Source organism: Macaca fascicularis, chromosome 10 (assembly GCF_037993035.2).
Source record: "Macaca fascicularis isolate 582-1 chromosome 10, T2T-MFA8v1.1".
NCBI classification, from domain to species: Eukaryota; Metazoa; Chordata; class Mammalia; order Primates; family Cercopithecidae; genus Macaca; species Macaca fascicularis.
The window spans coordinates 86,912,074-86,929,136 of record NC_088384.1 but is presented as its reverse complement, the minus strand read 5'-3'; the positions used below and the strand labels follow the sequence as shown (position 1 = coordinate 86,929,136).

At 41.3% G+C, this 17,063-nt stretch overlaps 1 protein-coding gene across 4 annotated transcripts in view; it reads right to left on the bottom strand.

The window, feature by feature from the left end:
• Nucleotides 1-1,122: 1,122 nt before the first annotated feature.
• Nucleotides 1,123-17,063, bottom strand: part of CSNK2A1 (casein kinase 2 alpha 1) — a 76,277-nt gene continuing 60,336 nt past the window's right edge. For all 4 annotated transcript variants that reach the window (XM_045362686.2, XM_005568590.3, XM_005568589.4 and 1 more), the window contains 8 exons: nt 16,731-16,790; nt 14,747-14,830; nt 10,942-11,052; nt 8,672-8,773; nt 7,578-7,678; nt 6,273-6,421; nt 5,222-5,308; nt 1,123-2,516 (listed from right to left, as the gene is read on the bottom strand). In XM_045362686.2, the coding sequence (XP_045218621.1) occupies nt 2,401-2,516; nt 5,222-5,308; nt 6,273-6,421; nt 7,578-7,678; nt 8,672-8,773; nt 10,942-11,052; nt 14,747-14,830; nt 16,731-16,790 (810 nt within the window). In that variant the 3' untranslated portion in view covers nt 1,123-2,400. The remainder of the gene's footprint in view (nt 2,517-5,221; nt 5,309-6,272; nt 6,422-7,577; nt 7,679-8,671; nt 8,774-10,941; nt 11,053-14,746; nt 14,831-16,730; nt 16,791-17,063) is intronic.

Sequence of the window (17,063 nt, the reverse complement as noted above, 5' to 3'; positions counted from 1 at the left end):
TATTTATTTTAAAAGGCTCTTGGGTGGCACCTCAGAGTCCTCTGCATTCACCTTCGGTTTCTTCCAAGGTCTGATGGGTGTAAGGAGGTCCAGCTGTCTGCAGCTCTCCGCATCAGCCTAAGCTACACCTAAATTTCCGAGCTACAAGGATCGGGTGTGAAGTCTTGATTTACAACCCTCTCCCCACCTCAAAAGAAAGAACTCATTAGTTATAAGTGTCCTGTTCAAATCACAATCCAGTGCAAACATAATCACAAATTGCATCTCTGGCACATCTGGTGCTTTTAGCTTCTGCACAAATTCAACATGGTAACCCTCACAGCATTCTAGGGCATAAAAGGGTCAAGTACAATAAATATCCACTGTAAGTGGTCATAAGGAAGAAAATCACCCTGCCACACAGTCAGAATGTTTTCCCTTCAACTCTCCCTATCGTTGAGAAGCGCTATGAAAGGAGGCTTTAGCGTCCTCTAAAGTTAACCATTAAATTCACTAAAGCCACCACCTTGATAAAGTTACTAAAGCCAAGATGGGTTACAAAGTTAGATAAGTTCATTAAATTCAACTCCCCAAACAATTACGTTTACCTATGATGCCTAGGTGAGAAAGGCCTGTGAATCTATAAAGGTAGGAGAATGGGGAACTAAGATTTTAGGCCTTAAAGTATGTTGGAAGAATTTTTCCTAGTTCCCACAAGCAGCTACTGTAATGAATTAACAGGAGAAAATACAGAGCTGATGGTTTTGCTATTGTGCTTAAAAAACTAGGCTTCCTCAGTGAAGCACCTGATAAACTTAGGTGGTTGGATTACAGTGGAAAGTCCACTTTACACACACACACACAAACACACAAAAACTGGCGACTTTTTCCATCCCCAATCCCTGCACTGCTGAGACACAAAATGAGTTTTATGGCAAAGGATCCTTAATCCCCAGAGACGCTTTGGCTTGTGGTGCTTTTTTTTAAGGCCTCTCTGCCCTGCCCGGTACCATGGGTCGAACGAGGGGTGTATAAAAGTGGGGGCCTTGGGAAGCCTCCACGGTACAGGGCTGCAGGCCCCTCAGATGTGAACATGAGACACCCACCCAGCAAGACCTTTACACAGGGAACTTAAATCTAACCTTGATAAATAAAACCAAACGTTTATTTACACCAAAGAATTCCAACACTGGATCTTTCACATATGAAGGACAAAGTATTATATATATACACACAGCAAGGGGTGGCAAGGCTGTAACAAGAGAGTTTATAGTTTTCCCACAATTACAGGTCTACCATTTCAGCTTCAATGGAGATAGTGGCTTTGCTCCTATCTCTCAAGATACATTTACAAGACTGAGGAGCAGGTCTTCTCACTGGATGGCATGTGAGGGAAGGGGAAGGTCAGAGGAAAAGAAGTAGAAAGCTTAAAATGGAACTCAGTGTGGCCACATCTCCCATTAGCTCTAGCATGAAACCTGTATAGACAATGTTTGTTTCTTTTGTAAAAAGCAATAAGTTATGCCCAGTAACTAAATGAATTCAAAATGGCCAAGACAAAGAAAACTGAGAAAGATTTTGCCTTCCCCCTCCTACCAGCTATGGAGCACAGCATATTGGGAGATGAACAGGGAAAACACCAAGGTAAGGAGCCTGGGAGGGAAGGTATCAAAATTTTAAACTGAACTAAAACTAAAATTATAAATGAGTTGGATTTAGGGTTAGATCAATAAGACATGATTCTTACTGAACAGAAGTTTTTAGTATCTGTCTGCATTTCGGGTAGATTTTCAACATCTCGATGTAACTAAGACACACTTCCATGAGAGCCATTAGGATAACCCCACTGAAGCGCTTATGGAGTAAAGTGATGTAAGTGACCAGCAAGCAGTCCACTGCTCCTACAGATTGGGTCCTCCCTTCCTTCTTTCCTTCCTGCCTCCTTTCTTCCCGCCTCCCCTGAGAAGCTACATTTTTGTAATCTCTGAAGAAGGGCACGAGATACCAACCCCCTAAAGTGTGGGATGGTGGAGGACAATGGTGGGAATGGGAAGAAATCTCCACCCAAATGCAGCAGCCGGGATTGAGGCTGGTTTATCTTTGCTCTTTTGTGATGAGGAACTAAATTTGGGAGGGGAGAAAAAAAATTTGTCCATGAAATATTCCACCTGCAGGTAATTTTTCAGGGAATCCCCTGAGTTATGAAAAGTTCGAGTTTAAAAAAAAAAAAAGAAAAAAGAAAAAAGAAAATCAGCCTATTATAATTTTTTTTTTTATGACTGAACTACTATAAATCCACAAGCAACGGTTCAGACACGGTGCTTCTGAAGTGTTTCACCCCTCCCCACCAGGCGCAAGCTGCATCAAGGAGAGGGTGGACTCCCCCACCTCTGCTCAGGCATCAGGAGACAGATAGGGCCGTTACTGCTGAGCGCCAGCGGCAGCTGGAACAGGCATCCCAAGGGGGTTGGCAGCAGCAATCACTGGTGAGCCTGCCAGAGGTCCAAGGGGTGAAGGGGTTGGCACTGAAGAAATCCCTGAAAGAAAACAGCTGTCAGTGAGCCAAAGACACCAACCATGGCAATATTACCAGTTTCTCATAGCACTCACTGCAAAAGGAACACAGTAATTCTTTATTGAAGACTTCTTCTTAGCCAGATTTTTACTTAAACTTCAAGTCTGATCCTCAAATATTCAAGTTAAAGTGGCAAGTCCTAATCAATTTAAGAGGCAGGTAAAGATATCTAGGCTTGGACAGCTTAAGGAGTTTGTCCAAAGTACACAATTAGCAAGTGGCAACCATGGTTTGCATTCTAACCCAGGCCTGTCTAGGGCAGAGATGTCCAACCAGGTGACCAGTAGCCAACCACATGTGGCTGCTGAGCACTTGAAATACGGCTAGTGCAACTGAGGAACTACGTTTTAAATTTTATTCAATTGCAATTAAATAGCCTCATATGGCTAGTCACTACCATACTGAACAGCACAGGACTGCAGTCAAAGCTCATGTGCTCTTACACCATGCTGTCTTGATAGCTGGCAGCTTTCAAAATTACTAAAAGTCAATTTGAATGGGGAAAGAGCACTTTCTGTCTAAGCTAAAATTGTGTTTTGGAATTTATTTCCATTTGATTTCTTCTACCTCTCTAATCGTGTGTGTGTGTGTGTACACACACAGGTAATATATTCACATGGTTCAAAATACAAAAGGTTAAAAAAGTATACAAAGGCCAGGTGCAGTGGCTCACACCTATAATGTCAGCACTTTGGGAGGCTGACATGAGTGGATCACCTGAGGTCAGGAGTTCAAGACCAGCCTGGCCAACATGGTGAACCCCCCCCAATCTCTACTAATAATACAAAAAAATTAGCGGGGCGGTGTGGCACACGCCTGTAATCCCAGCTACTTGGGAAGCTGAGGCAGGAGAATCACTTGAACCCAGGAGGCGGAGGTTGCAGTGAGCCAAGATCGCACCATTGCACTCCAGCCTGGGAAACAGAGTGAGACAAAACAAAAAACCCAAAAAAGTATACAGTGAAAAATCTCCCACACCCTATTGCTTGGCCAACTTATGGCACCATTTTTGGGGGCATATCCTTCCAGAGATATTTAACACATGTACATGAATATAATTTTGTAAGAATATGCATATAAGAATCATATATAGGCCAGGTGCAGTCGTTCATGCCTATAATCCCAACACTTTGGGAGGATGAGCTGGCTGGATCACTTGAGGTCAGGAGTTCGAGACCAGCCTGGTCAACATGGTGAAACCCCATGTCTACTAAAAATACAAAAATTAGCTGGGCATGATGGCAGGTGCCTGCAGTCCCAGCTACCTAGGAGGCTGAGGTGGGAGAATCACTTGAACCCAGGAGGCAGAGGCTGCAGTGGCTCAAACTGTGCCACTGCACTCTAGCCTGGGTGACAGAGCAAGACCCCGTCTCAAAAAAAAAAAAAAAAAAAAAAATCATATATGAGAACACTATTTATACATTCTTCTCCACTCCTGCTCTTAGACCTGGCTTTGCATCTCACTTTTTTTGAGACAGACTCTCACGCTCACCCAGGCTGGAGCGCAGCGGTGGGTGCAATTTTGGCTCACTGCAATCTCTGCCTCCTAGATTCAAGCGATTATCTTGCCTTAGCCTCCAAGTAGCTGGGATTAAAGGAGGGATTAAAGGAGCCTGCCACCATGCCCAGCTAATTTTTTGTATTTCCAGTAGAGACAGGGTTTTGCCATGCTGACCAGGCTGGTCTCGAACTCCTGACCTCAAGTGAGCCAACTGCCTCAGCCTCCCAAAGTGCTGTGATCACAGGCATGAGCCACTGCACCTGGCCCTGCATCTTGCGTTTTAAATTTCACATTATTATATTGGAGTTGGAGATCTAACAGAACATGAAACACTTATTCATTCTTTTCTCTGGCTGCATCATAGTCCATTAAATGGATATACCATAATTGATTTAACCAGTTTCCTACTGATAGCTATTCTCAATGTTTTGTTATTACAAATAAGGCTACAAGTAAGTTTGGATATACATTACTCTGTACAGAGGTAGGATACTCAAGGGGTAAATTCTAGAAGGCAGCTAGTTCTTTTTTTTAAAAAAAAGGGGGAGGGGAACAGCAATTATTTGAGGGTATGTAAGTAAATGCCTTCACTACCACAGTGCACCCACTTGGATGTTGCCTACATGTCTAATTCTCATGCTATGTGCCTGTAGTTCCTTTGGAATAATTGGGTCCTCTATAAAGATTCACTATACATCATAATGATTCAATAATGAAAAACAATTTTACTTATGTTTTTACAACTGATAGGCACTCTATAGTTACTGTGGCAAATAACACAAAACTGTCCTTGTACACATACACACCTATGCACAAACCCCACCTCTATACCCATTTCTTAACATTGTTTCTAAGGACCACGTAACTACTGTCATTTCAAACTATAAGATGAAATGGTGTTTTTCCTTTTCATGGCTTGGCATTTTCAAACCCCTATGCCAGAAATTTTCAGTTAGGAATGCTGGAATTCTAGCCTAGAAGGGGATACCCTACTCAAGACAGTTTTATTAAAGTATACCAAGTGTCAAGCATGCTGAAACCTGGTTAAAAAAAAGTCACAAGGCCACCAGTACAGAGAGAAAAGGTATACAAGAAATCAGATCACAAAGCTAAGAATAGTAATTGACTTCCACATTTTTTTGAAGAAAATTTACCAATGAACTGACCTGACATCATATTGGCGCTGCTGACGGGCGTACTGCCCCCTGGCATGCTAGATGAACCCATTCGAGCCTGGTCCTTCACAACAGTGTCTAAAAAAGAGACAAAAAGGCTAGGTTCTGTTTTGCTTGAAAGATTAAACTAATGGTCTGGGAGCCTGAAAGCAGCCAGCTTCATTCTTTGCGTTTTATTTATACTCTACATTATTCCCCAAAGAACTTAAGGTGGCAATTGCCTTCACCATTAGACAAGTGGTAAAAAATAGAAATAGCTTTTCTATCAAACTGTGGTAAAAGCTAACCCTTCAACCAAATGGTAGAAAGATGAGGTAATTATTTATAGTAGAGCTAATTTAAAATGAAGCTGGTCCTGTTGAGGTTTAATGGAGACAAGACACTGTAACTTGGCAAAGACAGTAATATATTACCAGTGTGCTCACAGCTCAGTACCAAGTAGGACAAAGCTATAGGTCCATGTAGGTTAGGGCTATGACCACATTCTCTATCCCAATCAGCCTGTCTGTCTGCTTCAGGTACAGGAGACTGGGCAAAAGTATAAATGATTCACTAGAAAACCATTACACTATTACCAAAGGAAAAATGTAATGTTGTAGCTAACATCACAGTAAGGATGGGGTGGATCTAAGTGGTATTTTCACTTAGAAAGGCACAGGTGGCTATATTCGCAAATCTAAGTCAAGGTGTTCATACAATATTAAGATTTGTAAGCCTCATTAGCCCTTTCCAATGAGTGATTACTAGAGAAAGGACAGATACAGGGCTGTGTATTCTAATTCAAACCATTCCAGACTGAGGTGTCATCCTCATAGTATGAAAGAAGTGTATTTAGGAATGCTCTTGTGTCATGTATTCTATTAGAGAAGAATTCTTCCAAAAATTCTGCAATGTAGTTGCCATCACTATCCCCACTGAAAGAATCTGAGGCTCAGTGTGGGTGAATTAACTTTGCAGCAAGCCAACAGGAGCTGGGATTGCGACTCTGTTCTATAGGACTCTGGGCCTACACAAACTCAGTGGGCTAGATATCTGGACTCACAGAAATAGGGGTGTTCCATGGCCTCTCTTGCAGTAAGCCGTGACTGGTGGTCATATCGCAGCAGTTTGTCCAGGAAATCCAAGGCCTCAGGGCTGACAAGGTGCTGATTTTCACTGTGGACAAAGCGTTCCCATCGCTTTCGAGAGTGTCTGCAGGACCAAAAGAGGGAATGAGAAATGGGCCACGTGGGCAGAGAAGTTCGACATTTCATTTCTACATTTTTCTTAGTGGCTAAAAGCCCAGCCAAAAGCAAAGAGGGATCAAAACTCAAGAGAGTAATCTTGCACCACTGTGCCACTGAGTGGGACAACAAAGCTAACTGGAGACTGGAAATAACATAGGTAGAGTAAATAAAGACATCTGAGTCCTCTCAGTTTTAAGAAACATAATTCAGGTTACTTGACAGGACGTGACTGCTTCTGTGTAGCAAGGAGGGTCAGACGGCTGAGCTCACCAGGCCTATTTCCCATCCCCACACATATTCCTGGCATCTCTGCCACTTGGCCAGAAAAAGCCTTTGCATCAGGAAAGTCCGTCTCCTCCTGTTAAATGGTTAAGTGTTTAAGTACTGTATCTAGTCACTACTGTTAGAGTTGGTTGTCTGCATATAGTCTTTTTTTTTTTTTTTTTTTTTTTGTGAGATAGGGTCTCACTGTTGCCCAGGCTGGAGTGCAGCCACATGTTCACGGCTCTCTGCAGCACTCCCTCCTGGGCTCAAGGGAAGCTCCTGCCTCAGCTTCCTGGTAGTCTGGACTACTGGCACACATCACCATCCAGGGCTGACTTTTTATTTTTTCATGGAGTCGAGGGTCTCATTATGTAGCCCTGGCTGGTCTCCAACTCCAGGGCTCAAGTGATCCTCCTGCCTTGGCCTCCTAAAGTTCTGGGATTACAGATATAAGTCACTGTGCCCAGCCTGCACATCAGTCTTAAAGCATGCATTTTCTATTTCAATTTCTTTCTCTTGGAGAGAGGTTTTTCACTTAAAGAAGCAAGGTAAATGAAGACAGATTTTGATTTTTGCCTCAACTGTAACCCTTCTACTAGAATCTATACTTCATTCATTTTGTAGGAATCCTCTAGCTATAATCCCTCCATCAGACTCCTATAAGTGAATTTGAATAAAGGGCCATTCAATGCAATGCCTTTATCAGAGGCCTGCTCAATGCAGCATCCTGTGGCACTGGACCACTGACATTCTGACAGTGTTGGCGAAGAGAATGTAACTGTTTTGAAGATCCTAAGTGCCAGTTCACACCCAAAGTGCTTAAGCCACAGACGCAGGTATTTTGTTTCATGACTTACCTGCCCAAGATATCATTGAAACGTGGATCTAATTCAATGTTGTATTTGTCAATATAGTCATATAAATCTTCTGTCCCCAGAACCTTGGCTATCCTCACCAACTAGTATTAAAGAAAGACAAAAACCCATACCACAAGCATATTATATGATCAAATCAACAATTAATAATGACTGAATTAACACAAAGGGGTCATCATGTCTATAGGTATGAATGCTGCCTCCTAACAGTTTTAGACTTCAACTCAATGGGATAGTGTTAGAAAAAGCAAACTACTTTATAAACCGGTTTCTTTCTCTTGAAATGTCATCCTGGCGAACTCTTATTTTTCTCCCCTCAAAACCCAATTGAAGATGTCACTTCTTTTGGGAAGCTCCCATTGCACACTCAAACCACTCATCGCTACTGCCTTTTGTGCCTTGTCCACACTTCTACTCTGAAGTTATGACTATAATCTATTTTGTTGTACGTTTGACTCCCTTACAAGATCAACTATGAACTACTCGAGGGAAGAACTATTCTTTCTTTTTCTGTATTCCTCAGTACTGCATGACTTGATACAGAGTTACTGACTTTAATGGAATTCAGGTTGTATTCTTTAAATACATTAAAATTGGACATGGCACTCAAAGGGAACAAGGCAATGGTACCTTCCACAAGGTCCTAGAATCATTCCAGGTTCTTGTGAATGAAAGAGCCCTTTGATCTTCAAGGGGGAAGTGGAGTTAGTTTAAGAAACATCTATAACTTAACCCATATAAAGAGACAAAAGGATCACAGAAATAATAGGCTAACATATTAGAGAAAACTTCGTATTGGAGAATAACGTTGTATTAGGAGAATTCTAAGGTAATGTCCTATTTTAAAAATCTGGATGACAATTTGTATGTATTCTTCACAATAAAACAAGCAATGCAAACGACAAGGACTAAGAGGGAAAGTCTGATTTCAAAAGGCTAAGCTGGTAGCTCCCAAAACATCAATCTAAGGATCAATATCAGGGTGGCTGAACAAACAGTGAACTGAAAATTATAGGCAGTCCCGTCTATCAGTGCATTAGACTAGTAAATTTTTCAATAGGTATAACATATATTACCTGATCATAATTGTCATGTCCATGGAAAAATGGCTCCTTCCGAAAGATCATACTTGCCAGCATACAACCCAAACTCCACATATCCAAACTATAATCGTACATCTGCATAAAAGTAAACTCACTGTTATTATTTGTGAATCCCCAGGCTTGTCACTTCAAAATAAAAGATTTAAAAAAAAAAAATCACTCCACTGACTCAAAATCAAAACACTAATAACATCTTCATCTATTTCATTTTAGTCCTTTTTTTTTTTTTTTGGAGACAGAGTCTCACTCTGCTGCCCAGGCTGCAATGCAGTGGCACAATCGTGGCTCACCACAACCTCCGCCTCCCGGGTTCAAGCGATTCTCCTGCCTCAGCCTCCTGAGTAGCTGGAACTACAGGTGCGTGCCACCATGCCCAGCTAATTTTGTATTTTTAGCAGAGGCGAGGTTTCACTATGTTGGCCAGGCTGGTCTTGAACGCCTGACCTCATGATCCACTCGCCTTAGGCTCCCAAAGTGCTAGGATCACAGGCATGAGCCACCGCGCCTGGCTAGTTTTTTCTTTCACGCATCTTTCACTAGGTTTTAAGATAATTTTTACTTTTTTTTTTTTTTGAGACGGAGTCTCGCTCTGTCGCCCAGCCTGGAGTGCAGTGGTCGGATCTCGGCTCACTGCAAGCTCCGCCTCCCGGGTTTACGCCATTCTCCTACCTCAGCCTCCCGAGTAGCTGGGACTACAGACGCTCGCCACCTCGCCCGGCTATTTTTTTGTATTTTTTTTACTAGAGACGGGGTTTCATCGGGTTAGCCAGGATGGTCTCGATCTCCTGACCTCGTGATCCGCCCGTCTCGGCCTCCCAAAGTGCTGGGATTACAGGCTTGAGCCACCGCGCCCGGCCTACTTTTTAAAATTTTTTATTTGAGACAGAGTCGCTCTGTCGCACAGACTGGAGTGCAGGGGTGTGATCTTGGCTCATTGCAACCTCAGCTTCCCAGGTTCAAGCAATTCTCTGCCTCAGCCTCCCGAGCAGCTGGGATTACAAATGCCCACCACCATGTCCAGCTAATTTTTTTGTATTTTTAGTAGAGACAGGGTTTCACCATCTTGGCCAGGCTGGTCTTGAACTCCTGACCTCGTGATCCACCTGCCTTGGCCTTTCCAAGTGCTGGGATTACAGGCGTGAGCCACTGTGCCTGGCTTTTTTTTTTTTTTTTTTTAAAGACACAGGGTCTTGCTCTGTTGCTCAGGCTGGAGTGTAGTGGCACGATCATAGCTCACTGTAACCTCCAACTCCTGGGCTTAGGCCTCGAGAAGGTAGGATTACTATGCTCAGCTAATAAACATAGTATTTTGAATTGTTTTCTTCACTTACATAAAAAAAACCCCTCCAAATTGTTAGCCCATGGAGACCATCTAATGTGTATCATTAGTATTTTATTACATAAATGTTTCAGAATTTAATCTTTAATTTTCCTATAACAGGACAGTGTTCCGTTTTTCACAATTATTAGTAATACTGTACAAACTATTTTTATGCATAAAATGCTTTTTGAGCTCAGGGCTATAGCCTTAAGATCCCAAGAAAGAAATTCCTACAAGAACAAAGAGTCTGAAACTTTTAAAAACAACTGGTAATAACTTGGAAAGACTGGCATAAAAGATACTCCCAAGAAAACTTCAGATTTTTAAAACTTGGCAAATCTATTATTAATTTGGTTACTTTCTCCTTTTTCTGTGAGGAGAAAGAAGGCTTCTCGGGGGAGCTGGGGAGAAGACCTTTATATTTAGTATACAATTCAGAAGAACAAGAAAACATTCTTGAATTTACTCTGAAGATTGGTTAAACTTAGTTACAGGATGGGCATGGTGGCTCATGCCTGTTATCGCAGCACTTTGGGGAGCCAAGGTGGGGGGATGGGTTGTGCCCAGGAGTTTGAGATCAGCCTGGGCAATATAGTGAGACTTTCTCTCTATACACAAAAAATTAAAAATTAGCTGGATGTGGTAGCGCATGCCTGTAGTCCCAGCTACTCAGGAGGCTAAGCTGGGAGGATCACTTGAGCCCAGAAGTTTGGGGCTGCAGTGAGCTATGATCATGGCATTGTACTCCAGCCTGGGCAACAGAGGAAAACCCTGCCTCAAAAAACGAACAAAAGGCCGGGCGCGGTGGTTCATGCCTGTAATCCCAGCACCTAAACGCACAAAATGATACTTTTTTTTTTTTTTGTAAATTATGTGCGAAATAAACACAGGACCAAAATTATGCCTGCCCTTCTCTTCTCACCTGATAGTCTACAAGTAGCTCAGGACCTTTGAAGTATCGGGAAGCAACTCGGACATTATATTCTTGGCCAGGATGATAAAACTCAGCCAAACCCCAGTCTATTAGTCGTAGCTGAAAAAGAAAAAATCATGAGCAATTTTATCTTTCTCTAAGATACCCACATTGTGCCATTAGCATACTCTTGATAAAATACACCACATACGCCACTCTGTACTGAAACCCCTTCACTAACTACTTATGGCCTTCAGGATGAAAACAAAACTTCTCAGCTTGACATACAACTTTCTCCATGATTTTGTTCCTAAAAGACACAATCTCATTTGTGCTTTTACAAATTTCTTAAACTGCTCAATGACTAAAATGTCCCTACGACCCAGCCTATAATCCTATTGGTAAGCATCTCCTTAACTTTTGGGATATTTAAGTTAGCTCCTCAATGAAGTCTTCTCTAATTATCTAGATAGAACTGATCATTGCCTTCAGCCCCCTGAATTTTAGATATATTTCTGTAACAGAACCTAAACTCTTTATTACATGTTTTCTACCTTTCTTTTTCAATATGGATGACAAGCCCTAGGGGGTTTTATTCACCTTTGTAATTTTCAGAATTCAACATAATGCCTGGTATACAGGAGAAAAATGAATAAATATTTGCTGGATAGACGAAATAACAGAAAAGTCATACAATACAGCTTTTACCAAAACGCATCTTAAATATGGAAAAAGGGGTAAGAGGTAAGCTTATCTGCCCACTGTGCACAGCACGACCATGATCTGAAGTGCCAGCAGTAGGCCCTGAGGAATAACATCGGACTCCTCGGGCACTAAGTTTACTGCCTACATCTCAAAACTAAACCTTTGATTACTCCGTGCAAGACTACCTCCACTCATAGTCTCCCCCTGCTCAGTTAAAGGTGATATTCATCCTGTCATATAAGCCAAAACTTAAGATTCACCCTGGATTCTTGTTTCCCTCAGACCTCATATTTAATCTGTCAACAAATCCTGAAGCCTCTACCATATTCTGACCATTATCATCACCTCCACTGCCACTGCCCTGATCCAAGCCACCACCAAGTCTTGTTTGATATACTGCCATAGCCCCTTCTCCTAATTGGTCTCACTGCTTTCATTCTTGCCCTCTAAACAGTTTAATAAATACTAAATAAATAGTTTAATAGTTATTTAAAAAATAATTAAATATTTTAAAATAAACATAAACAGCTTTTTAAAAGGATTGTTCAGGTTGCTATGGAGAGATTATAGATTCACAGGAAATTGCAAAAGTAGTAGAGATTCTCTGTACCCTTTACCCAGTTTCCCCTAATAGTAACATCTTACATAACTACAGTACAATATCAAAACCAAGAAACTGACATTGGTACAATTCAGAAAGATCTTATTCAGGTTTCACCAGTGTTACATGCACGCGCATGTTTGTGTGTGTGTTTCTATGCAATTTTATCATATGTGTAAATTCATATAATCTCAACAAGATATAGAACTGTTCCATCACCACACACGTCTTGTGTGTTAGCCCAACCCCTGGCAACCCCTCTGTTCTTGATCTCTACCATTTTGAGAATGCTACAGAAATGGAGTCACTGGCATATAACTCTTTTTGAGATTGCCTTTTTTCACTAAGCATGAGATCCACCCAAGTTGTTGCAGGTATCATAGTTCTTTCCTTTTTATTGTTGAGAAATACTACTTCATAATAATAATATATGGTATGGACATGCCAGTTTGTTTAACCATTCCCTCATTGAAGGGCACTTCCCCCCCAACCCCTCTTTTTTTTTTTTGAGATGCAGTCTTGCTCTGTCACCCAGGCTGGAACGCAGTGGCACGATCTCGGCTTACTGCAACTTCCACCTCCTGGGTTCGAGCAATTCTCCTGCCTCAGCCTCCTGAGCAGCTGGGATTACAGGTGCATGCCACCACACTTGGCTAATTTTTGTATTTTTTTAGTAGAGACGGGGTTTCACCATGTTGGCCAGGCTGGTCTCCAACTCCTGAACTCGTGACCTGCCGGCCTTGGCCTCCCAAAATGCTGGGATTACAGGCCTAAGCCACCGTGCCCAGCTTTTTCCCTCAATTTTAAGCTATTAAAAATATAGTTGCATTCATATACAGGCTTTTGTGTGGACCTAAGATTTTGTTGCTCTGAGATAAATGCCACTACAGGATTGTATGGTAAGCATACGTTTAGCTTTTCAAGAAACCAACAAACTATAAAACAATAGTTTAGCATTTTCCAAAATGCTGAACTTTACATTCCTACCAGCAATGTATGAGAGATCAAGTTTCTTCACCTTTTTTTTAGCACTTGGTACCATCACCATTTTTCATTTTAGCTGTTCTAATAGATGTGTAGTTAACTGTTAAATTTCAAGTGAGAACATGCCAAAGCTTAGAATGTGCAAAAGCTTGGCCGGGCGTGGTGGCTCACGCCTGTAATCCCAGCACTTTGGGAGGCTGAGGTGGGCAGATCACAAGGTCAGGAGATCGAGACCATCCTGGCTAACACGGTAAAGCCCCGTCTCTACTAAAAATACAAAAAAATTAGCCAGGCGCCATGGTGGGCGCCTGTAGTCCCAGCTACTCGGGAGGCTGAGGCAGGAAAATGGTACGAACCCGGGAAGCGGAGCTTTGCAGTGAGCCGACATCACGTCACTGCACTCCAGCCTGGGCGACACAGCGAGACTCTGTCTCAAAAAAAAAAAAAAAAAAAAAAAGAATATGCAAGAATATGCAAAAGCTCTCTATCTTCAGAGAAAAGGCCTAACAATGACCAATAAGGTTTTACATGATTTGGTTTCACCTCTTTGATCTCATTTCCTTCTTTCCCTGCATTCATTCTGTCCCAGCTTTATCCTTGAGGCTCTTCCAACATGCCAAACACATCCTTACCTCAAGGGATTTTGTACTTGCTATTTACTCTGCCTTGGGACATGTTTCTTCGTAAGACTGCATGGCTGGGTCCCTTCCAGTGCTCTCTAAAATGTCACCTTTCCAGTGAAACCTTCCTTTACAACTGGTTTAAAACTGCAAATACCCTCTTGCCATTCACTATTCTTGTTTTTGATTCTACATCAAAATAACTTTCTATCCCACCAGCCTCCCTAAATGTAAGCTCCTAAAAGACAAGCATTTATTGTATGTTTAGTTCACTCATATATCCCTAGCCCCTAGAATGGTGCCTTTGACATACTATGTGCCTAAAAAAATTTAGTTGCATAAACAAATCACCTACCTCCTCAAAGACCACAACAGATAAGTCATCATAGCTTGGTCACCTTAAAAAACTGAAATGTTACAGTATGTGGCCATTACAGCTCTCATGTAAAAACATTTGTAGACAATAGGGGCCTCATGACCAACCTACTAACAGAAATAGCATTTTCTGTATATTTCATCCACTTAACTGTGCACATTTAATTCTCATGAATACCTAGTTGCCTGCAGGGCAATTATTACCCACACTGTTCAAGAAAGAAAAAGAAGGCAAATGAAGACAAAGTAGTGTCTCAGTAAACTAGTTATTCAACAAATAAGACTAGAAGCCACGTTTCTGGGCTTAGAAGATGAACATTTTGCCCACTATACTAATGTTTCCTTCTTGGTAGCATTCTTAGGAATATAAATAATGGTTCAAACATATTGATTTGTAAATTCATTCATTCACCAAACATTTATCAAGGGCCGAATAGGTACTAGGGTCTGTGACAAGGGATAAAGTGTTGAAGATGGGCAATTAACTACATCACGGAGATAAATAACACTTGTCCGTCTATCACTTTACCTTTCTGTGCTCATGATCAATCATGACATTATGGGGCTTCACATCTCTGTGCATAATTCCCATGCTGTGACAATAATCCAGGGCCTGTGGGAGCAACAGGTAAGAAAGGAGTTAGCCTGAATAATAGTTAAGAGTCCTTTACTTTTCCCTCCATGTTAATTTTCCTTTTAGCCTCACAATACCCCTGGGATTCAAGCTGAGGACAGTCACTTCCACAGCAATGCTTTAGAGACTTGTTCATGATCTCATAGTCAAGCAAACTCAGTTCTCTGAGCTTAGAGATCTTTTTCTGATATAGTTGTTTCAACATGTTTTCTGTCTTAAAAAGACCCAAAGTATACCCAAATCGCACCACTTCAAATTTTTCCGTCTTGTACAGATCCTAGATTATTTTCACAGACCCCTCAAAGAAAGAAAATAGATCTTTACTACAAACCTCTTATTCAAAGAACAGTAATTCTTTAGCAACTAAGAGTCTATAACAGAGGTTGGCAAACCACAGGCCAAATTTGGCCTGATGTCTGCTTTTGTAAATAGTGTTTTATTGGAACATAGCCATGCCTATTTGTTTGCACATTGTCTATGGTTGCTTTTGTGCTACAACAGCAGAGCTGAACACTACATGGCCCACAAAGCCTAAAATATTTACTATTTGGCCCTTTAAAGAAGTTTGCCAATGCCTGATTTAGGTGATCAAATCCAATCTGAAATGTTTCCAACCTCAAGCTAAAGGGAACTGAGTACTATAATCTTCGGGGTTTGTTAATACCAGCCTTTCAGTCAACCGATGTTATTGGCCAAATTCTTGTCCTTCCTGAAGGGCAACTTGTGTTCCTACAGTTCCCAGGGCTAGGCAATCATATCTGTAACTTTCTAAAGCCTTGCTTGCCACACACTGCATGAGCCAATGGAAAGATCAAGTATCTCCGCTGGCACAATCTCCTCAGGGTACTTCTAAGGCTCCAACAGCAGACTTTATGTCAACTCTTGTTTAGTAAGAAACCTTAGCCAACTTTTAGCAATTCTCTCATCTAGAAAGCTGACTTTGTGACTACTGGGAACAAGATATTTGGTGACCCCACTTTAGAAATGAAAGTAAATTTTCAATTAGCAATCTGTAAGCAGAAATTTACACAATCCTTAGGACAATTACCCTCTGAGAACTGAGTTGAAGTTTACTGTTTTATTTGTTGAATCTTCAGTGAAAGTATACCAAAAGCTAGCACATCAGGTGTTTTCACGAGTTTTGAAAAATTAATTTTAACTTACATAGGGGCACACACAGATTACAAATATTTGTTAAGGGGTCAGTCCCAGCTATTTTACAAACACCCTTTTTCAAATTGTTCTAAATTATACTCCTACTAGACCCCATTCCATAACCCTTGGCACAAGGGTTCTGATCCTATTATTAATTTTTATTTATTTATGTATTTAGAGACAGAGTCTCACTCTGTGCCACTGCACTCCAGCCTGTGCAACAATCATAGCTCACTGCTGCCTCAAATTCCTGAGATCCTCCTGTCACAGCCTCCCAAGTAGCTGGAATTACAAGCATGAGCCACCATGCCCAGCTAATTTTTAATTTTTTTGTAGAGACAGGGTCTCACTATGTTGCCCAGGCTGGTCTTGATCTGCTGGCCTCCAGCAATCCTCCTGCCTTGGCCTCCCAAGTAGCTGTGACTTACAGGTGCACACCACCATGCCCAGGTAATTAAAAAAATTTTTTTTGAAGAGATAAGGGTCTCACTATGTCACCTAGGCCGGTCTTTTGATTTCTTGGCCTCAAGCAATCCTCCTGCCTCAGCCTTCCAAAGTGCTGGGATTACAGGTATGATACTATTAACTTATTAAAAACTTATATAGAGGTCCCTTCTTTCAACATACTTTACAAAGTTAATTTGCTGGCTTTTCTACCATCAATTTACTATTTAACAAAGAGAAGACCAATTTAAAAAATATTTAGTATCCAAGGTTCACTTACCTTCAGAATCTCATACATGTAAAATCGAATATCATAGTCTGTTAACGTCTGGTACAATTGCTGTTAAAGACAAATGTTTGAGCCATGAAATAATGCTGACAGAAAGGCATTTTTCACCCTCACCCACAGTAATTCAAACCAAGACTTCGCTCATTTACCGTTGTTCCAAGATCTGTCCATTCACTGCTCTCTATTTCTCCAACATTACATTAATTTTAAAGAGATACTCTGGGTCTTCAACTCTTAAAAGTGAAGAATTACTTAAACATATATTGCAGAAGCTATAATCCACTGTTAGAAACATACCGATCTAGATACATTAATATGCACTGA